Source organism: Micrasema longulum, unplaced genomic scaffold, assembly GCF_059751315.1.
Source record: "Micrasema longulum isolate JH-2025_06_02 unplaced genomic scaffold, ASM5975131v1 h1tg002903l, whole genome shotgun sequence".
NCBI lineage: Eukaryota > Metazoa > Arthropoda > Insecta > Trichoptera > Brachycentridae > Micrasema > Micrasema longulum.
In genome coordinates, this window is record NW_028280022.1 from 41,258 (window position 1) to 65,063 (window position 23,806).

Consider the following 23,806-nt stretch of genomic DNA (forward strand, 5'->3'; position numbering starts at 1 on the left):
TGCTGTGTGATATTTTTTTACAGTATTAATTTAAGAGTCCTCACTAGGGAATCCTGTTTTAAGGAGGACTGTGATAAATTCTCATCTGGAGATTTATTTTTAATTTGTTCTCTGATATTTCTCTTTATTTTTTAGTTAGACTTTTTTTTTTTAAATAAGGACAAATATTTGCACTTTTATGATTTTCCTAAGCATTTCAATTTGGGGTGCCATTTTCAACGAGTTGTAAATAACTCACTATTAGAAAACGGGGATCAAGTTGTGGTAGAGCGGGGCTCGTACCTCTCATTTGTGAGTTTGTAACACTAGCCGCGGGACCGCAACGATTTGAAATATTATAGTAAATAATTATTGCTTTGTTGACAAGCCTTATTTGCATGTCTGAATTTATGATATATCTTGCAGTTTGATCTTAAGATAAAAAAAAAAACCTTGTTTCGTATTATGTCAACATAGCAAGAGCATGGTAACTGGTAACATAATGTGCTCATTAGAAATCTACAAAAATGTATGCATTTAATAGTGTTTTGCCAAAGCACTTAATATTGTTTCACTTCGGTAAAACTGTGATTCTGATTTTCCAATCGTAATCTTATTGTTTTTGTCAGATCGGTCATGGTTTAAATTAATCTAAGAAATGTGATTGTTATTTCTTAACTCCAATAAAATCCAGGGCTCCCATTCTAAAAATATTTTGAATAGTAATGAAAGATCCATGAAAAACACACAACTACTTATGCAGAAAATAGAATAAAGTGAAGTCTTTAGTCCTGAAAATGCTTGAAAACCTTCATAAACCAATATTATTTTTAATATATGTATAGACGGGGTTTATCTCCAAGGCGCACCAAAGGAATGCGATAATCTGTTTTGACGCTGTCTGGTTAAGTTTTGAAAAAAGTTGGCACGTCGATATTCACAAATACATTATATTTGGTATTTTAGACGAGCCAATTTTTATCAAAACTTAACTGAACAGCGTCACAACACACTATCGCATTCCTTCGACTAATGTAGATCCTGTCGATAGGTATTCAATATCAATGGTAATGAGGCAGCTGATGAATTGGCAGGGCTGGGAGCTAAGACAGCCCCGATAAGCCCGGAGCTCTAGTATTGGTTGCCTAAATGTTGTCTTCGTAATGAACTTAGGTCGCGGGCTTGGAAACAGAGTATAACGCTCTGGCAAAAAGCGCCTGGTCAGCACCGCGCGAAGAAACTACTAGGGGTACTTGCAAAGGTTTCTTTTCGTCCTAATGAAACTTAGCTAAAGCCATGTGAAGGTTATCACTAGAGCCCATACGAGGTACTGCAGATAACAATATACGTTATTTTATGAATGCTTATTTCTGTAAGTAACACTTCACACATAATGAAGTGTGTCTATTGGCTTATGTACGCCTGAGATTTTAAATATTTATGTATGCAAATTAAGATATTACTTTCTGGCTGCTTAATATATATTGACATAATTAACTAGAGTACAAATTAGTTCAGTCATCATGGTTAGAATTAGGTTTCAGTTTTAGAAATGGATGTGAATGAAGTGTCTAATTTTTATGGATGTGTTGACGTAACAACATGTTATGATGTTTATGCACGTTGCCTGCTATTTGCACTGTAACTATACTCATGTTATGACTCTATAAATTTGTATCTCGGAGTCTTTTGTCAATTAAGGTATTAGACTGCGTTGACATTAAAGCCATTGTTTGATCAGTGGTAATTTATGCCAAAGTAAATTCGTTTTTTGATCATTGGTTACCTGATGGTAAAAATTAAATTACAAATGTTTTTAATGGTTTTTCACCTATTTTAACCGCTATAAATTGCAATTTTCAAAACAAAAGCTAAATGAACAAATTACAACAGGGATGGAGAATACCTTAAATAGGGGAATATGGAAGTCTAGGCATTTAAAGGGCTTATGACCTGTCATTGGCTGGTTTAAGTGGCCACTTTACACACTGTGTAACATTCACCATTTTGCCTATGTTTGAGCATCCATATTTCTTCCATTTGTTGATTTTGTCTACAAACATTTAGACAAACTCAAATATTGTAAAAGCTAAATGGCTTCAGTCAAAAGCTTAAATCAATAATGGACTAGGCCGGAAGAAATAATCACCATTTGTGCCACAAATTCCAAAATTTATTTTATTTGCTTTTTATTAGTCACATGGTTTAATATGTGCCACGGCCCAGTCGGTTAGATAGACAACCATGAAACTGGCGTCACGGATTCGATTCCCCCCAGTTCCAAGAAAAAAAATCAATAAAAGATTTTTTCTCAGTTTGTCTGGGTGTTGTAGTACATTTTTCATGAATTCCTTCCAAATCCTTTCTTTCCCATCTGCTGACAAGTCACTAAAATAGAAGCTTAGCGGGTTATTCCTTATTCTTCTCTTAGTGCCCTGTCAGGTATCCCTTAGTATGTGCAATCATCCTGGCGAAGGTCTCTATGTCCTGTGCTGCCCGTACTCCACAGTTCTGAAGCCAGTTCAATCTCCTATATTACGCAGCCAGGACATTCGGTGACCCTCAATCTTGCCTTTCAAAATGAAACGAAGCAAGTGGTACTTTTCTCCACGCATTATATGCCCCAGATACGAACTTTTATGGTGGTTAAGAGTTCTCTGTTCGTCATCAGGTCTGTCCAAGATATCTTAAGCATTCTGCGACATGACCAAATTTTAAAAGCCTCCAGCCTGTTCATAGTGTTCACCTTCAGAATCCAAGTCTTACAGCCATACAATACAGACCACACATAAAACTTTGCCAATCTTTGACTTATTTTCAAGTTCAGATTATCATTGCAGAAGAGGGATTTCATTTGGTTAAAAGCAGCTCTTGCTGCCCTAATTCTGAATTTAATTTCTATATCTGGGTTGAGGGTCTCTGTTAGAATGCCGCTGAGGTACTTAAACTTGTCCACCTTTTCAATGTCACTACTCTTTAATTGAAGAGAAAATGTGGAGTAGTCAAGTCCGCCAAATGTCCATAATGGTTTGGGTATTGTAGTACATACCTAATATTTTCTTAAATATTATTTAATGGGTTTTAAAAATATTTTTTGATGACAGAGAAACAGGTGTGGTTAAGCTATAGCATTTGTTGCATGTCAAGATTTGTATAGAATGCGAGATGAGCACCAGCACTAATGACAGTATTAAGGATGTCCAATTACATTGCATAGTTAAGTTCAACATAAATGTACACATTGAAAGTAAGAATAAAATTGGCGTGCTCGAATGATGTGATAATATATTATGCCCTGTTGTCTACTCCTAAAGAAAAACAGAATGATGGTTAGTTGGCCAATTACTTTTTTTAAAAATTGCTGTGCTGTGTTCATATTTTAAAAGGGGATGCGTGGTCTGACCTTTCTTCATGCAAACGTATTTTCTCCCTGGTTTATGGCACTAGAGCATGGGTCGGCAACCTTTTGTTGTAAAAGGGCCAAATATTTTTCATGGGGATCAGTGCGGGCCGCACTTGCAGTAGGTATACATACAATATTTATGTACAAATATTTTAGTTTTAAAAATAAAACGCTAAGTGTATATTTTAACGACATTTATTGTATTTAATAAAATCAATGAGATTTTTGTGATTGCATTTGACTTGCAAGTTTTTTAATATCAGCTTGCATTTTTGAAGTAGAGACGCGTAGTATTGCGTCTAAATGTGAATTCGATAACCGAGAACAGTGTTTGTTTTTTCGATAATTCAGAATTGAAAAAGTTTGTTCACAAATATATGTACTACCAAACATAGTAATTATTTGCTGAGCAAACCTTTTTAAATCCTTGTAGTTTTCAGAAGGCAAACTCCCATAGAAATCCACCAAATTAGTTTTTTCCTTAAAAGCCATTTTAAGTGTGTTATCACTTTGCAAATCTATCACGTTGATTTGCAAATCGCTTGGTACATTACCGATATCTACTGCAAAGGGGTTTTCGAAAATCTCCATCTTACGTGAGATCTTTTTGAAATCAGCAAACCGGTTTTCAAACTCAGTTTGTAGTTGCATTAATGCACTTTTCATTTTAGTATTTTGCCAAACAAAATTTATTCCAGCTTCTTCTACTGCTTTCTTGCAATTTGGAAAATGATCGAGTTTCCTTTCATCGATATGCTTGATAAATAATGTTAGTTTCATTTCAAATGATTTAACATCTGAATACATATTGCATATCAATTTACTTTTCCCCTGTAAACGTGTATTGAGTATATTCAGTTCGGCAGTCAAATCAGTTAAAAACCCAAGATCTACAACCCACTGGTGGTTGGAAAGTTCGTGTATTGCCTTTCCTTTCATCTCCATAAAGTTACAAATTTCTTTCCTCAAATAAAAAAATAGTTGAAGTACTGCTCCTCGGCTTAGCCATCTTACTTCACAGTAATACATCACGTCACCATATTCAGCTTCCACATCTTCCAAAAACTTTTGGAACTGGCGGTGAGTAAGCCCATCTTTTCTTATAACATTAATAGCAGATACAACGGTATCCATTATTTCTTTCCACGATAAAACTTTGCAACACAATGCTTCTTGATGGACAATACAGTGAAATGTAAATGGAACTTCCGATCCAAACTCTTGCAGTTTGCTGTTGACTCTTCCGACAACACCTTTATTATGACCGCTTATATTTTTTCCGCCGTCCGTGGTGATGCTAGTTAATTTATCCCAGCTCAAGCCACACGAAATCAGAGCTTGGTCCAAGTGGTGAAATAAATCCTCTCCTTTTGTAGTTCCTTCGAGACTGCACATTTTTAATAACTCCTCATAAACAGAAAAGTTTTCGTCAATTCCTCGTACAAATATAAGGAATTGTGCCGTATCCGACACGTCCGTACTTTCGTCCATCGCAAGAGAGAAGTAAGTAAAATACTGCGCTTTATCCTTAAGTTGTTCACGCAAGTTAGCACCCAAGTCTTCAGTGCGTCTGGTGCAAGTTCTAGCAGAGAGACTAACGTTTTCAAACATTTTTTTCTGTTCCGGGCATACTTCCTCCGCGATAGCTAAGACACAATCTTTTACAAGTTCACTGTCAGTAAATGGGCGACAATGCTTTGCAATTATCTCTGCTACTTTGTAGCTGGCACGAACAGCTGATTCGCTTTTGTCTGTTACAACTTTAAAGGTATTCTGCTGATTTTTGAGTGACGATTTCAAGTTAATGATTTTGTTTTTTCGAGATTACCCTTCAAGACACTGAAATTTAGTTTTGTGCTCAATATCATAATGTCGCTTCAGTTTTTATTCCTTTACTACGGAAATACTCTTTTGACAGATTAAACATAGTGGTTTTTCTTTAAATTCGATAAAAAAATATAAATTTGTCCATGCTTCATTAAAAATCCGTCTTTCATCAACGATCTTCCTTTTTTTAGAAGCCATATTGGGTGTATAAATCTGGAACAATACAGAAACATAATAATATGTTTTTATTTTTACGGAAAGAGTCATAGTTTTGTCCTGTATAAAATCCTTTAATAAATACTCCCCCAGTGAGCAATATTTTTATTCAAAAAACAAAATCGTAAAATTTATGTCAAGTATACCTAAAGTACACCTTTATTGACGAGTAAACAAATACTACGTTGTGAAAATTTTAAAAGCAATAATTATTAGCCTGAAAAACTCCATACGCATTGAAAATATCTGTCGAGAAAGAATAAATAACGCCGACGGGACTCGAACCCGCAGCCTTCTGATTGCCGGTCAGATGCTCTCGCCATTGAGCAACGTCGGCTTATTCCCATTCCGCCAAATAACTAAATATGTACAAGTATTTATTCATTCAACAGTCATTGCTTTTTTTTTTTCAACAATTATTTCTTATTAATTTTTTCACCTGAACCTACCAACTTTATTTTTTTGTAGAAAAGGCAATTGTAACTTCGAGTCCCGTTGGCGGTATTTATTTTTTCTCGGAAGCTATTTTTAATGTGTATGGAGTTTTTCAGGCTTATAAAAATATTACATTCATAGTGCACCTCGTCTTAAAAAGTTTATCATTGAAATTTTTTTTTGAAACTGTCGTAAACTCATGGATACTTTAATATTGCATTGTTATATTCATTACTTGTAATGTTAGGAATAATATTATTATCATGCAGTAGGTAGGTACTTACCAAAAACACTAAGAGAATTCACAAAACAGATTTTATAAAAAAATAAAACTTGCAGCGAATGTAAACGCCGCGTGGGTGGGTAGTTAGCGCAGCGCGAGCGAACGAGTAGTGTTACTGGCGGTCGACAACGGAATGATGCGAGGTGCGTGTGGCGTTCTTGCTTTCCTTCTCTTTCCCCCCGCTCCCCCTTCGCTCCAACTTCACTATCCCTTCGCTCCCTTTCTCGCTTCCTTTCACTCGATTGTGTATAATATCGTCCGTCATGTGCGTTGCGGCGAGAATCTCGCGGGCCGCACCAAGATGTCTCGCGGGCCGCAGGTTGCCGACCCATGCACTAGAGCGATAATTTTGTACACATTATAGATATCAACCGTTGGCGTGTCTTTATTTATTTTTTTATTATTTTAAATTGTCATTTATAGGAGCTAGAACCATCCAAAAACCCTTAAGAAAAGCTTAGTTTTATCTGCCGTCTTCAGACCTACGGTATACAAATATGATAACTTTTTTTGAGAATATCAAATCGTGCCTACACGGAAAATTTGTTTTCAATTCTCTTTCTTAAATAAAAACAAAATCGGTTCAGTTTTGGGATAGTGAAAACGGGAATACGAGACCTTAATTTTGTTCATTCTAGATAAGCATAATCAGTCCAACATGTAGTTGTGTTTTTCGCACAGTATTTGGGAGGCATCTGCGAGAATGAATGAAAGACTATATTCAAATACCTATTCATCAAACTGCTCATCTGCCGTATTCATTTTATTTTTAATTTTTAAAGGAATAACCCGCTAAGCCTCTATTTTGAGGCTTGTCAGCAGGTGGGATAGAGAGAATATGGAAGGAGGTAATGAAAAATACACCACAACACCCAGACCAATTGAGAAAAAATCTTGGATTTTTTTATAGCAACTGGCGGGAATCGAACCCGCAACGCCAGTTTCACAGATAGGCCGTCTAACCAACTGCACCACGGCGCCTGTCTGCTTTGATTAGAATCTTTTAGGGTTTTGTTTACATGTATGTTTAGAACATGTATCATAACTTTATTAAATTTTTAATAGCTATAAACATTGTTATTAATACAACAGTTCCCTAGTTGTGAAGCCCCACACTCTAAAATCCTTTCTAAAGTAACCCATTTATTCGAGTAATATTTATATATTTTTTTTTTTTTTTACTTAAATTTTGTCATTGTCAAAGGATATGATGTAAAATTTTGCATGTAAACCTGTGTGGACAGCATAACTTGAAAGTGTTTAAATAAGAATTAGAACATAAACAGCAAAGATATATTTAATTCTCCGACTTAACTGTTCTATTGTGTAATTCTGCTACTGAACACTTCAGAAAAGGCAGAATAATGAACTGATAGGGTTATCTAACAACATACCTCATAATCATTTCAATTCTAATTTTGTATGATAAGGGAGCCATAGAAACATTGAAAGGCATTAATTATTAATGTATTGTTCCCAAATATTATCTTTAAAAGCTAGTTGTTTTAGAATCGGTCAGGATGTTGCATTTTCTACCATACAGTAAATGAATGCATTATGCAGTCCTTGAACTGTTTATTTTTCCAATTATACCTAAGCCATTGTTAGTGCTGACTTCTCTTGTAGGATCATATTTTTCCCGTCGTGGAACTCAATTATCATTTTAAAATTGTTATATGAATGAATGATGTCACTAAAAAAATGTCATTATAATTAAAACTACGCTAAATAACAATTTTCTCTTTGTTCTGCACCAGTGTGCGGAATGCCATACCTCTGATTATTCAGATTTCTTATTTATCCATTTAAATATGAAATTATTCAATTTTGTTGGCTTTGCTAAGCTTATAAAAAAGGTCTTTAATAATTTAAATTCTTACAGTAAAACATAAAAAAATACTACTATCCTTACTTTTTATGGTTTAAAATGGGCAACTCGTGCAAATTGCCCCGGAATGTTTCATACCTATAAATTTTAGTGGAGTATGTTGTATTGTATGATTACAATATATGTAGGAAAAAATATTTTAAAATACCAACATATTCAATTTAAAAAATGATAAATACCTCAACAGTGGTTTTACGAAGCATATTTTATAAAGTTTAAAAAAAAAGTTTTGTAATTTTTTTTTTAATAAGTAAAAGTTCAGCACTTTAAAAAAAAAATAATAGACTCAAACTAAGCCAAAAATTTGTTTGAAGATAAGTGGTCCTGATTGGTTAGTCGGCTTCCTGGAAACCAGAAATCTATCACAACACCTTATTATTGGTTGATTTAGAAGAACTTGTGACGTCATTTAAAGCAGTTAATTTTCATGATTTTTTTAATATGTTTTAGAGAAACTTCGCCCTACAATTAAATGCTCTTATTTTTACTGCGTGTAAGAAAACATTTTTCAAATCCAATTTCCCGTAATACTGAATTTCTTGATTATAGCTTCCATATAAACGCCTCTAAACTCCACAAAAACTATACATTGTCTTAGGAAGAAATTATTTAGCTTTATGTTTCATGTACTATATAAATATATTTGACACACAAATAAAATGTGCGATAGACCGTCACTTTTGTGTTTTCCCAATTCATTCCCAAACTGCTCTTTGTCATATCTTTAGTGAAATCATAAATTGTGATTTTCTTTATTGATAATTAATATTAATGAATAGTAATTAGCATTATAGAAATAGAAGATGAGTGATACTTACAAATCAGGAATAATCCATGACCGGTTTCATCCCTCTCGCGATATCTTCGAGACTGGTCCCTGTCCAAATTTGTGGATTTAAGTATCACTAGTCTTTTATTTCTATAATAAATTACAATGGACTTCCACCAAGAATATTCACTAACAAACTTGAATAAGTAACACATTTTACAGCAATAAGGTTGCTGACGTCCTGCCTACCTTCCTCCCACCTGTTTACAAATATTTTCTTTATTTTTACATGGATACTAAAGTACATATATTAATATAAGGATATGCTTTTCCAATTAATATAAATTAAACATAGAATTTAAAATGATAATTTTCGGATGTTTGAATGGCTAAATCGAAAATAGTATCAAAGCTGTTGGAATACTAGAGATAATTATACATTTTTTAAATAGATCAGTGGTTTGCTTTCAACAGAATATTATCGGTATAGCCTGTTCCACGAATAACATACAAGATCAAATAAACAATTTCCGTCTATTTTAAAGGAGCCATCTTTTATGTTTTGTTTTGGTTATACCTATTTTTACAGTGGAGATATTTTTGCATTGAAATTCTGCCAATATGTGTTTACCTAATAATTTTATTAGCATTTTTCATTCCACATTTAAGATTTATTTCTGTTCTTGTTATCAAGTATGAAAATTTAATTTTGAACATAATTACCTCAAGATGTATGAAAGGTGTGTGCATATTGTGTGCCTTCTTATTTTTATTGATTTATCGAAAACATGGTTTAGGTAATGTTTTAGACCGGATAAAATTTACCTTTCGATGACAAGGATACTCATTTTCATCGGTTTCTTTATTGTTTCGGTCCTTTCCAATAGTTTGAGAAAAAAAGAGTTTGAAAGTTTGACCCAAGTTAAAATATTGTTTTATGAAGCATTTTATTTATGGACAGACAAAACTAGTTATAATTATGTGTTGTCTGTCCCTAAATAAAATACTTATCCTATGTTTTTGTCTCCCAAAACCTTATCAAGATATAGTATAAAAGTTGAAAATGTTGTAAACAATTTACCAGTCCTGAAGATATCTACTTAGGTGAAAGCGCTTGTTAGTAAAATAAAACATAACCAAGAAATTTTGTAACAAAATCATTTTAATTCTGTGGCTTTAATCTGAAAGGGACAATGTTAGATAAATTTTTTTCTTGCCAACATTTTGTAGAGGGTCGGTGTCAATTTAAAACACATGTGTTATAGGATAATATTGCGATTGACAAGATTGGCCCTTTTAGATCCAAGCCGCGGAGCCATGGAAACATCAAAAAAATATATGTTCATATGCCTGCAGAGCCGCCCGTGGCGCGCTTCAACTCGCGGCGCAAGTCGGTGTTCGCGGAGACATACGACCCGGAGGAGGACTCGGAGGAGGGAGAGGCGGGCGCCGTACACCCCAAGTCTGACGGGCAGCGGGCCCGGCTGCAGGAGGCCGTGCGGGCCATTCTGCTGTTCCGCTCGCTGGACCCGCAGCAGATGCGCGAGGTGCTGGACGCCATGTTCGAGAAGCGCGTGCAGCCCGACGACTACATCATCCGCCAGGGAGACGACGGGGACAACTTCTACGTTATAGAAAGGTGTGTATATATAAAGGGTGAATATTGTAAACTAGACCCTAGGTAGAAGTTCCAGTGTGTTTAATTATATACTCGTTTTTTTAACAGTTTTATTTTAATTTTTTTGTTTCTTGTAAGACTTGGCTATCCTCTTTCAAGGCTATTCTAGTTTTTCACATTCCATCAAATCGAATGTTTTGAGTATGTCCAAATGTTCGTAGACAGGCTGGATCCCTAGTGAGTTATTTAGATCTAAATTTGTTGCAACAGACAGAAAACATTTTTGAGATGGAAGGGAATATGAATGTCTAGGCATTTACAGTGCTTATGACCTGATATTGGATGGTTTAAGTGGCCACTTTACACGGTCGTTAAACTCAATGTGATTGCGTGCTATTCCAATGTATTGTTATTAATCCTTTGCACTTCAGGCTTTTTTTGGTATGACATACCCTGGAAACTCGAGTATTTTATGCAAATTTAAGCAAAACTGTTACAGTGTATTATTCATATTTAAAAAAAGGTAGCAATTAATAAAAATTTCAAAGTTTTACAAAACGTTTTAAGTATTTTTCTGAAAATTAAACAACGTTCAATTAACTTACTATGGCGTTATGTTGTCGCCAACGAAGTATAAAAGGTTAATGAAACTCGTATTCGTAAATGCCGCTAAAAAATTATCATTTTATCTTATCTTTTAGGAGATAAAGATGTGATGGGACTAATAACGAGTATTTACCTTCCAGTGGGCAGTTCAATGTATTAGTGCGCGGTCCGGACGGTTCGGATCGCTCGGTGCACACGTACGACGGAGCCGGCAGTTTCGGGGAGCTGGCCCTCATGTACAACATGCCTCGCGCCGCCACTGTGCGTGCCCAGACCCCCGGAGCCCTGTGGGCCATGGACCGCCAAACCTTCCGCCGCATCCTGCTCAAGAGCGCCTTCCGCAAGCGCAAGATGTACGAACAGCTCTTGGACCAGGTGCCCATGCTGAAGGCTCTGCAGGTTAGATTATATAATAATGAGCATCTTTAAGGCCATAAGTGTTGCCCCAGTCAGCGAAGAATTCACTTCCCCCTTTTCCTCGATCCAACGAAGTACATATTCAATTGCAAAGATTGTGTTTTTCCTAATATTTGTATCTATTTGTAGCCGTACGAGCGTGCCAACTTGGCGGACGCACTCGTGCCGCGCCAGCTGCAAGATGGGGAGAAGATTATCCGACAGGGAGACTCGGCAGACGGGATGTACTTCGTGGAGGAAGGAACCGTACGCATCACCCTCACTAGGGAAGATGGACAGGAGGTGGAAATAAACCGCATCGGTCAGTACATTGTCGTTATGTTACACAATTATTTGCCTGAAAAAGAGATAAGAAAATTAAATTGTTGCCTAGAAAAAGTAGCTTATTGTCGGTTTAACTTATTGTTGATTTTATTTTCATGTTTTATTTCTTAGCTCAAGTCTTTCTTATTCTAATAATATGTACATGAGTATAATAAGTAGGATGTATGCTGTCAAAATGCGATCTTTTAGGCGAATGTGTGCTGAAACTATGTACCATAGGTGCACAATTAATTGTTAAGATCCATACATTATGTAGGGCTAAGATAAACATTATCAAAAAAGGAGTTCTGCTTTGGTTTAGATATGTGGAGCTAATGAACGGCTAAAAGGATTTAAGATGGGAATATTGATGATCATCTGGTGCAGTAAGGTCAATTCTATGTTCTGCTAAAAAAAGCTAAACCGCTTTTATACCAAAAAAATGTATTCATTGTTTATCATTTGTCAAAGTTAAAAACATTCCAACTGTTGTGATATTAGATTATTAACTCTTTTCATAAAAGTGCTATTATCTCAGTTTCACTTTTCTATGGCTGGCTGCTTTCTGCATAACTACTTTCATACTGACACAACTCTCTCAGTTTGTATGCTAGGGAAATGGCACATGAGTCACTCATGGGTAGGTATATTGTTAGTTCTCATAAATATTGACCACCTGTTTAAGAGTAATTTGGAATCTAGGGTTTTTTTTGCCTTAGTGTGACTTTCTTTGGGGTTAGTTTTTCGCTATATCCACACGTTTTTTAAATTAAAACGCCGCATAGACATTTTACTAAATTGTGACACGCAGTTGACGCATGTTTAGGAAGAATTAAGTCTTTACATAAAAAAAAACAATGTGAAGATGGTTTAAACAGTTATCATAAAAGTGTGAAACAGTTTTGCCCCGATGTAAATGACATTTGAAATTCTGTGCTGCCATAAAAATAAAATTTCCCAATATTCTCTATTACCTAAGTGTGTATGTAGTAGATAAAGTAATTGTTATTTTGTTAATAAACTATGATTATTATTATTGTTTAGGGCGAAAAATCATTGCATCTATTTAATGCAAATTCAAATGTTATTTTAGTGTTTTTAAATTTAAATACATAAAATTCAAACATGTTTTAAAAAAAAAAAAATCTTATAAATTAAATAAACACATTATTATACTGATTGAAAAAAGATTAAATATCTTTAATGAAATCATTGAAAATGGGTAAAAATATTCATAATCCCAATTATGACAGTTTTTACAATTTTTCTGGCAGTATATTTACACTATAGTCTAGTACATTTTTAATTTTATGTGATTCCTTTTTTCCATACATTTTTAATTTAAAAAAATTTTTGCTTCCTTGAAAAACATAAAAATGGAGTTTTGCTATATCTATAAATATTTACATGAATTTTATGAAGTAACTGATGATTATTTTTTTCAGGAAAAGGAGGCTATTTCGGTGAACTGGCGCTCGTCACCCATCGCCCTCGTGCTGCCTCTGCTTACTCGGAAGGCAGCACCAAAGTAGCGTGTATGTAGCCCTTTATATTTTATAATTTATCCATTTGTGTACTTGCTAATGTAGCAAGCAGTCTGCTGAGTCAGTTTTTTTCTAACTAAAAAAATAATCTATTTAAAAAGTATTTTTTAAAGCTATAGTTTTTTGTTCAGAAAAAATACATTACAATGTATATTTTAAGGTTTCCGATTACGTAAAAGAAGAATCAATTTTTGTATACTATAATGAGGAGTGATGTCTTACAATGATGTCCTTTCTATTTTTGCTTCGTAAATATTCCTAAAATCACAAAATATACAGTGACAAATAAAGTGCCATATAAAAAATAATTATGAATATAATTGTTAATTTCTTTCTTAAATATTTTCTATTCCCGACTTGTGGAATATAAATGTGGTCCATGATACTGCTGTAACTCGCATATATTTGACTAATGCCGGTTTCGTTTTCACAGTCCTGGACGTAGAAACGTTTGAGCGCCTGTTGGGCCCGTGTATGCAGATCATGAAGCGCAACATCGACGACTATGAGGACCAGCTGGTGAAGATATTCGGCTCTAAGGCCAATGTGGAGGACATTCGATGAAGGGCTCCCCTTCCCCCGCAAGCCCCCTTCCCCACCCCGCCCCCCCGTACGTAGCTTCCCCATATGTTGTACATGACCCAAAAGCAATCCAGTAGTTTGGCCCCAACCAAATTGGCTAAATTTGTATCGTTATTTGTAATTTGAATGTTGTCTACGGATCCTGTGTAGGTCGCTTCACGCGTCCTTTCCATCCCTATATTGTCCCTCGTGTAGAACCGACACTTCCAACCTTCCAGATGTGCCGTGTTGACTACACCCAACTATCTGTACGGACAAATATTTACTTCAATTACTACTAATATGACTAACTCATGTTTTGTATGACCGCCGCATAATATCCACTTTTATACAGAGCTCGCTTCAACAATACTCTTATAATATAATAGCTTCTTCTTTTAACTAACCGATGGGTGATTTTGATACTCCATACAAACATGCCGCGATAAAGATAATATTTTCAACATCCTAAATTACAATGTGATCCGTACGTCTCGAGGAATACCTCATTGGCAATACATTCAGTCAGACTTGAATCACTTTAGTAAACTAGATCTGCATAATTATAAACTACATAGACTGTAAATTTTCCAATATGTTCGCGTGACATCTAGAATCTCACATAGTCTCGAATCACAGCTGATTCCCCCGAACAATATACAGATAGAATTTTAGAAAAGTAACTATAAGTTGGAACATATGAATATTTGATCTTTTGGATACCCGGAATAAGTGTTCATAAAATGATACGGAGTAATGTGTTATTCATTTAAATTTTAAACCAAATATGTAAAATGAGCAATCGCATTCTGATCAAAATATAAAAAAAAGAACCAGATTGAAATGGTAAAGAAAAGTTTGAATGATTGTGGTAGGATTTGTAACCCAAGACCAGATGGTCCAGTGGTCAGATTACGGCTGTTTGTATTATTTAAAATCAGTATTGTTTGGTTGTATTGAGAGCGAGTAGCGATGATATTCTTTACCTGTTATCCTACATTGGATTTTTAAATATTTAACTATGATTCATTGTTTATGTTATGTTACGCAATACCTTGAAATATTTTCTTGTATATATTTTTTGAATCTCGAGTCTAGTCATTGTTTCTTTCACTCATTGTTAATATTTCTATACCAATTTATTTTTCCCTGCTTTTTATAATTCTAATTTAGGTTATCGTGACACAGCCCGGGTTAAATGCAATCAAAGGTAATTACTTGTCTAAGATAATATTTCTAATTATTAAATAAGGCCTGGACTATGTCATGCTATGTTATCTCACCTTCTGAATTTCTGGCAAAGTTACATGTAATTTTCAAAATGTTCAAATGTGTACCAAAAATTGGAAATACAAAATTCGATGTTACGAAAATGTATCTCCTTGTTTTGTTTGCTCTAGTTTTATTTATTATTAACTAATTAATGTCGGACTAACATCCATAATCTCTCGTGGATGGGTACGTATTTATAATGTTTCAGTAACATTAGTTTCACAATAATCTCCACTAACTTATGGATTATAATACTAATCATGGGTGCACTTAATATATTCCGCATATTGATATATTGTCGATGTTCGAGTATTTCAGTTGACATTTTATGTACTTTCAACAGTAGACATAACTTCTGTTCACTGGTTACTCCCGCTAAGATTTTTATATTCGGCAAATGTATTCATTTGTCTTCTACTGCATATTTTAGTTTTGGACCAATTTTGTATAAAATTCCTAGTAACGGAATTAGGAAAGGAAAGAAAGTGTGCAAGCAAGTGCAGGTCCCGAGGATTGTAACAGGGTAGGACGAAGTGCGAGAGTGTTACGTTAGTTGGCCGGAGTTTACGTTGTAAAGAATATTTAGCCCTACTATGTCTTGTTCCACATCTGTATTACGATATACGAGAAACAAGTTAAATTGTGCGTGACATAAATGTTTTCTTATTAAAATTAAGGATAGACTTATTAAGTACGTTAAGGAATACGGAATAGTGGCAGTGTGGACTGGTCACCCAGTGGTCGGGAGACGGACACTTTACTTAGACTAAATTCTTTTCCCTTATCAGTACAAAGTTATTATTTTTGTAATTGAGTTTCCTCCTGTTCATTCCTTAAATCGAATTTATCAGTATTTTATTTATTATAGCGATGTTATATTTTTAAAAAGTAGCGCAATGAAAATACTAGACAGATCTGCTGGCAAACTCCAGTGCGGGCCACTGGCTTATATATTTGTCCCTTGTTAGCGTTTAATGTTTCTCCTTCCCTCTTCTCATTTGGTGTGCCATAATATAAGCCCATACTGAGAGGTGCCATAGATGCAATATTGCGAGTGGTATAATTTGTGTGTTTACCATTGTTCAGCCTGATATGGGTTCCCTCGGTAGAAACGACATAATAATCCATGGTATTTGTTGCCATATCAAATCATAAATGTGATAGCTTATAAGATGTCTCTATGACTCCAGTTGGTGAGAGTTCCCCTACTTTGCTAATAATATCCACCCGGTTGGATGTGACTATAACGACTATATGACTAACTAATGCATATCAAGGTAGTGGTTGGGTTTTGCGTTGAATGGCTCACAAAATAATAGAATCCCGTACTCGAGTGTTTTGCACCTTCTATTTGGTACGCAGATGTCGATCCTTGAAACTGCTTCCCCACGTAATGAGCTTACACCTCCAAAGTATTTATAATATATTATGTATTGTGAAATTATAAATAAAATTATGTTTGTTTGTAGATTTAATGTGTCTTTTATTTTCCTTGTATTGTTTCAATCCAATGTGTGAATATGGCAAACCGTATATGAATCAACTGGAAATATAGCCTTAGTAAAGGTGATCCCCAAAATGAGCCAAAATTGGAATTCAGGTCTTGAAGGTGAGGGAAGGTATCAGTTCTTGTTCCGTGTTGTAGACTTGCATTATTTTCTCCATAATTTCCCAGTTCTTTTCTCTTGTAAGATCTTTAGTAAAAACCTAAAAAAATATAAACATGACATAAATTAGATGACTGCTGTTTATGAGAGGTCTCGGGTTCGATTCCCGACATGGTAAGAAATATTTATTTAATAGGGTGTTTTTACACTAGAATATTCCGATTTTTTTTTCACTACAACAGGCCAGGAGGCCCCAATTACAGTGTTGAATTACATTGCAGAACATCTATGCTTGAGATTTTTTTTTTGTGTTTTCACCGGGAATTGAACCCGGAACCTTCCGTGTGTGAGTCAAGCGTCTTGACCACTACACCACGGAGGCCGCCATTGATTGTTTTGATTTTTGCCATGATTTTTTTATGTGGGAACCTAAAAACTGTTATCTAAATATATTACTTACGATTTTTATCAACTGAAAATACCATACAACAATACCCTTAGAGTATTCGAATGATCAACATCATTAAGAGTAAAAATATCAATAATTTAAAACTAACGGTTCTTCTTATAGGCCTTAGAACTAATTTATGCAGTAAAATCATTTTTAATTAGAAAAATTAGATTTTGCAGTATCACCAACAATGCAGAAACAGTTTTTCGGCTTAGTAAATAGATGGTAATTTTTGATTTTTTTATTGCATTTATATAACAAAAGTTAAATTTTTGTTAGTTTTTAATTTTTTGGAATTTTTGTAAAGAAAAAAGATTTTCCTGCCTAGTAAGGGGAGTAATTAGAAAATAATATATTAGTATAATTAGAAAATAATATGTTGTAAAATGATGTACGAATACTTACGGAGTACCAGGCGGTGTCGTCGTCCAGGTTGTTGGTGAGCGGAACGACGACGCCCAGCGTGTGCAGCGCTAGGCTGAGGCAGGCGGCGGCCGTGTGCGCCGGGCGGTAGTCGAGCACGGCGGGAGAGTGGTGGAAGTCCTGCAGGAAGGCCATAGCCGCGCGGGACACGGGTGCCGCGTTCCACTCCTCCCCCGGGAACCAGCCCTGCAGTGAGCGTAAGTAGTGCAGGAGGTAGCGGTGCTGGAAACAAACATACTGTCAAAAGAATGCAAAACATAGATATCACATTGAATAGACTAATTGTCCTCCGAACTCGTTCAAACAAAATGAACCGCCGGGGCAGCTAAATTTCCGTAGCATTTAGGTAAAGAGGTACAAGTCACTAATAGCTGAAAGTTTTTTTACTGATTCAATGAGGAATTTCAGCCTTACTGGAATTATATAAAAAATGTTTTCTTACGTTTGGTAAAAATTAGAGCATTAAATTGTACAGCAAAGTTTCTTGAAAATGTATGAACAAAGTAATAAAAAATATTTTAATAAAAACTAATCAATCAATGAGAAGAGAGTTAGCGTAGAACTGACTGAGAAGAGGCGGAAGAGAGCTTGAGACGTCACACATGGAGTAATTTTAGAAATACAAAACATTAAAAAATCTTAGGGCAGATAATACAATAAGTTTTTTTTTTTAGCTTAGTTCAATAGTCCATTATCAAATAAGAAAAACCACTGAACTTCCTCATTCTTTAACACACAATTTTGGTTGATATCTTGGAATAAACTTTAAATGCGCAAACTTAAGAATGAAATAGGTGAAGCCGTATAACTCGTATTGTGTATCTACTCATATTTGTTTTTTAATGTACACCCATGGACAAAAATAAGTTTGCACTTGTAATAAAATTCTTAATTTAAAATAATAAATATTCTCATTTGCTTGGATTTTTTTAAATATATATTTTTGTAGATTTGATGACTAAGTAATGTTTCCAAGTAAAATATAAAAATAAAAGCTTAATATATATTTATAAATAAGGTTTTTTCCAGGTAGCAGCTCCGTTACTATTGTTCTTGTACCCGACATAATTGATTTATGGCACTGTGTCTTTATTGGCAATCGCAAATAATTACATTTGGTTAATAGATTTGTGTGTAGGGTAAACAGACCGATATTTTAAACAAAAGAATATAAAAATAAAAGTAATTTTTCAGGTTCAATAGTATTTTAATATTTTGTAATATCGCCTTTGCTCTTGATCACTAAAGAAATTCTGTTTGACATCGACAAATATAAATTATTTATAATATCTAATGATATTTCATGTTCCCAAACATAGTTAATGATTTTCATCAATTCCTGGGTATTTTTGGCCCGTTTCTTCACAATTTTTTGTTTCATTATTGCCCATAAATTTTCTATCGGGTTAAGGTCCGGACTGTTTCCAGGCCAACTCAGTGATGTAACTCCAAAAGACTCTTTAAATTCAGTTACCTGTAAGAAAGATATGATATTACAAACCAAGTTACAACAATTTAAATTTATAAAATAAAGTTATATACTCACAGATCGAGCTCGATGGCAAGGCGCACAATCATCTTGGAATATAGGATTTGAACTAAATTGTGTAATGTCTTCAACTGTAGGAAACAAATGATTTTCCAAAATAGTTTTGTATTGTATGGCATTCATAGTGCCTTGGACTATCTGTAGTGGATCCAAACCATGAGCTGTCATGCACCCCCATATCATGACATAGGGTGAATGCTTTACTGTTCGGGTAATACATTTAGGGTGAAATCTTTCGCTAGGTTTTCGCCGGACTATCGTCTTGCCATCTGGACCAAACACATCAAATTTAGATTCATCGGAAAAAATGACTTGTTGCCAATCGTCTATTGTTCAATTTTGGCCCAATCTAGACGAGCCTTCTTCATTTTCTCCGTTAAAAGGGGTTTTTTTTGCGGGACTTCTTGCTTGGAACCCCTGCTCCAATAATCTCCTGGAAACCGTCCTCACCGAGAACGTGGTTTGGCACGTAGACTAGATCTCTCCGTGTATTTCTGCAGCAGTTAGAAAACGATTTTGGTTGATAAGCTTGGCAACCAGCCGATCTTATCTAGGAGTTGCCTTGCGCTGCCGACCAATTCCCTTTTATCGCTCCAGAGAGCCGGTTTCACAAATTTTTTTTAAAACTTTCTCACAAAACACTCCGAGAAACCGATTCTACGAGAAATTTCACGATTTGACATATTTTCCTGTGACAGAGTAATAATTTTCGATTTTACCGCGATAGACATTTGACCCGAACTCTCCATATTTTCGTAGCGATGTTTCTTCAGACGTAGTTTTTAAAAGACTGATGAAGCTTTTAAAAATGTAATTACTTTTAATGTGTAGCCAGTATATTCCTTAACAATAAACAAAAGCAATTGTTAAATAATAAAATCGTTTCTAAGAAATAGAGTCAGGTAAACTGGGAATTACGGACAGCGGGGTAAGTGCGAACTTTTTTTTGTCCATAGGTACCTACTTGTTTACCTAAAAGTACTTCTTTGAATTATACAATATTTAATAAATTTTATTATTGAAATTAATACATTTTTCAAAACTTGTACCTCTTCACTCAACCTTCCATAGACCTTATAAAGTGGAACTGCATGCTTAAGAGCTTGTCCAGAAAGGGCGAATTCGCCTCGATTCTCTCAAAGTGCGTGCGATTTACACGCAATGCTTGTGGACGCGATGTATTGGCGCCTACTATCTCGCTAATGCGCAAATCTTTTCGCGGCAAATTCGCCCCTTCTGGACAAGCTTCAACACATTTTATTAATTTTAGGGCCATGTACCTAAATGCCTCAGATTTTCGAGGCCCTTCCAAATACTACGTAGATCTACACTTCTTCATTAAAATATCATTTGAACTTTTTCTACTTGTCCTAATTTTTGTCCTTTGGTTCTGAAAGTGCCCGCACTTTTACGCAACTATTTAAAAAGACTAATGTTCTTCCTCAGTTTCACACACTGACTATTAATTAACCAAAAAAAATATGTTCCTTTAAATCATACTGCAAAAACAGCAGGATGTTCTTTGGATAAAAAACACAACGTTTTATCATCCACTTACTGGTGATGGCGGATCGGGCTTAAAAGCCAAGGTCCGCAGAATGAGCAACTCGGCAGTAGCGAGTGACGAGCGCAGCCCCCAGTACTCCTCCCCTAGCTCCAGAGGCCCTGCGGAGCGATGCAGCGCCCCCCGAGACACATTCAGGACGTCACGCAGCCGCAACGGGTCGTCACGGAGCTTTCCCGCCAGGCAGAGGCAAGCTGAACCAATCACCTGGTGACCCAGAAAAATATAAAAGCAATTTATACTGTATATAATGAACCCTAAAACATTAGTACCCACATAGGAATTAGCAACCAAACATGAAAATAATGTAGATTTGAAAAAAAAACTTTGTTTTTATTCACTAGCACCCGTTTTAATCCCCGTACATTTTTTCACATATTGCTATCCTATTCTTACAACATAGTTACATATTATCAACTCCTCTAACATATGGAATAGGTTTGCATATTCAAAGCCTCGCACCTCTCCTGGACTGTATGGTTGGCATTAAGCCACATCTCATCCAAGAAGACCACATTTTGCCAATTTTTTATTTGCTGTAAAATGGTATATATCGTACCTTTCCATTCAAATTTTGCGTTTGTTACACTGCCGGTATCTAAATCCAATCTTCTGCAAAACCTTAAATAGTGAACTTTCCACATCAAAAAATAAGCCAGCTTCTTTTGGTCATTGCACTAACTTTCTCCTCATTTGATATTTTTTGCATAAAAAATAGCCATACACATGTCTTCGGTTGACATTGATTTCAAAGCTATATGCAATTGGTTTTTCTCTTTTTTGGCCTCTTACCAAATTTTTCTTTGCTTATTCTTATAACAGTTCCTTTTTTTCGATATCAAGCGCTTCAGCTATGCAATCAAGCACTGACATCATGGGTAGTGTAGGCCTGCCATTTTGAGCCTCACATTAGAAATAATCATGAAGTCACAGAACAAACTCACATGTCTGACTGTTTAACACAGTTTTCTTCATAAGTATAGGCATATTGACGAGATCCTAAAAAGGCATAAATGGAATACAAATAAACAAGGAAGGGTCAACAATTTACAGTAGTATTAATGTCCGAAAGCCAGGTTAAAACAATATCACAAACACAGCATAAACGCATTTCTTTTTTTTCTGTACCAACTTCAAGACTGTTAACTTTAAGCAATCACGCAAGTTTACCGAGGGCTAGTGGTGGGGACAGGTAGTAAGTAACTAATTATACAATTTGTGAACATACATCGCCTTAAGTGACCATTATGCAAAACAGTATATTTTATTTTTAAATGTTAAAAATGTATTTTTTTTGGCACATAACATAAGGTCGATGTCAGTTGATAAACGCGGGAGTGCAATCAAATTGAATTAATTGTATTCCTTACTCCTTATAATGGACACAATTTAATTCGATATTCAATAATAATGTCGATAGTAAAGTATTTGGTAAATTATAGCTCCAGTGGTTCGTCACTATTACAGTGCCTACAACAATGAAGTATGATATTTGTTCACTACACTTAGCTGTCGATATTTATGAGCGTGCATGTCGGGCATACATTGTCACCGGTAAAGTGAACAAAATTTTATTTTGATTTGTTACACAAATAGTAATATGATTTCCGTGTCTATGGACCTGTGTCGACTTAGTAGATAAAACTGCGTTGAGTTATCAACTACGAAATTGAAATAACTACGAATTTAAATACAAATAACAGAAGTACTTGGTTTGAGGTTAAATTACAATATTATTATTAAGGCCAACATTATAATTCAATTACATATTATTTATGGGTGAAAAACGATCCGATATTTTCAATAAATTTAATGTTGTACTCACATAACAGTCGTAGGTCGCCTTGTCAACTTCTTTGAAAAATTTGTGGAATAGAGCGGCGGCCGCGGCTACTGTGGCGGGTTGAGCATTTAATTTTATACCACACTCAAATATATAATGCACCGCCAAGCTGTTTCCGGGGGCGGCTATGTAGTCTACGGGATTTATTCGGGGTTTTTCTCTCTGTAGAGCCATAACATCAATTACCTCCTTCATTATATATAAACTGGAGAAAAAAGAAAACTGTCATGTAAATGATATGTTGTAAAAAAAAAATAGATGAAAAAAATACCGCTTGAAAATTATAAAAATAACAAATATCAAATTAATATTTATAAAATACAAATAACAGACGTCGTTGTAGCCGGCAAATTGTACCTTGATGTTTTTTTATTATATTGAATTCAATGGTTTAAGTCATGTGGTGAAAATATTTAAGTATGCGGATGACATAAAAAAGTTATTTTTGAAAAAAACTGTTATTCCTTACTTAATCAGAAGGTATTAAAAAAATATTCGTATATTATTCTATCTTCGGGCACTTTTCGAGGTTAGCTTGATTACAGCAGAGATAATTTAGAATATTGTAGAACCAGAGATTATACACTTTAACACGTCAATAACAAGTTCATTACAGTATAGAGTATAATCAACACCACCTAGACTCAAGGCTAAGTACTGAAATGATGAAGGCCATTTTTTTATTGTGCAGGTATATATATATTTTTTATTTCCTAATTTAGTCTGGCAAACTTAAAATATACTTAAGCGCCCTCCCATCACACCAACTTATACTTGAGGGTCTGTACAATAAGTGAAATTCTAAAGCCAGGGACAACAATTTCGATTGATCTTTGGAAAAAAAAATCGTTAGATAGCTAGTAGAAAGGGGAAAGGTCAAATATAATTTACATCGAAAAAAATTAAAACCCAGTTTAAAGCTCATTCTACGATAAAACGGGCTTCCGTGGTAAAGTGATTAAGACTCATACACAGAAGGTTCCTGATTTGATTCCCGATGAGAACACAAAAATTAAATGTGTTTTTTCTCAAGCCTGGGTGTTCTGTGCTTTAATTAACTACTGTAATTGGACCTTTTGTAGTTCAAAAAAAAAAACAGCTAGTTTTCTCAATGTCATTTTTATTTATCCCTACATCCTCCATCTAAATACTTCTGAACTTATATACTGGCAAGTGATTTTAGATATTTCTGTTATTTTAGAAAAAAATATTTGATTTACTGCCTTATTTAACAGTGTTAACCATCTA

General features: G+C 34.9%; 2 protein-coding genes across 2 annotated transcripts in view; one reads left to right on the forward strand and one right to left on the reverse strand.

Annotated features, from left to right (window-relative positions):
• The window catches only part of Pka-R2 (cAMP-dependent protein kinase type II regulatory subunit), a 22,833-nt gene extending 7,607 nt beyond the window's left edge, over positions 1-15,226 (forward strand). The window contains exons 2-6 of the mRNA XM_088241446.1: positions 10,157-10,439; positions 11,165-11,423; positions 11,571-11,742; positions 13,190-13,279; positions 13,722-15,226. Coding sequence (XP_088097572.1) covers positions 10,157-10,439; positions 11,165-11,423; positions 11,571-11,742; positions 13,190-13,279; positions 13,722-13,852 — 935 coding nt within the window. The 3' untranslated portion in view covers positions 13,853-15,226. The remainder of the gene's footprint in view (positions 1-10,156; positions 10,440-11,164; positions 11,424-11,570; positions 11,743-13,189; positions 13,280-13,721) is intronic.
• A 1,353-nt stretch (positions 15,227-16,579) lies between these two features.
• koko (cyclin Q) lies at positions 16,580-23,175 on the reverse strand. The gene is made up of 5 exons (XM_088241447.1): positions 23,028-23,175; positions 22,541-22,763; positions 20,710-20,922; positions 17,585-17,824; positions 16,580-16,828 (listed from the first exon to the last, which is right to left on the reverse strand). The coding sequence occupies exons 2-5, from the start codon at positions 22,751-22,753 to the stop codon at positions 16,718-16,720; spliced, it is 777 nt and encodes a 258-aa protein (XP_088097573.1). The 5' UTR covers positions 22,754-22,763; positions 23,028-23,175; the 3' UTR covers positions 16,580-16,717.
• Positions 23,176-23,806: the final 631 nt, after the last annotated feature.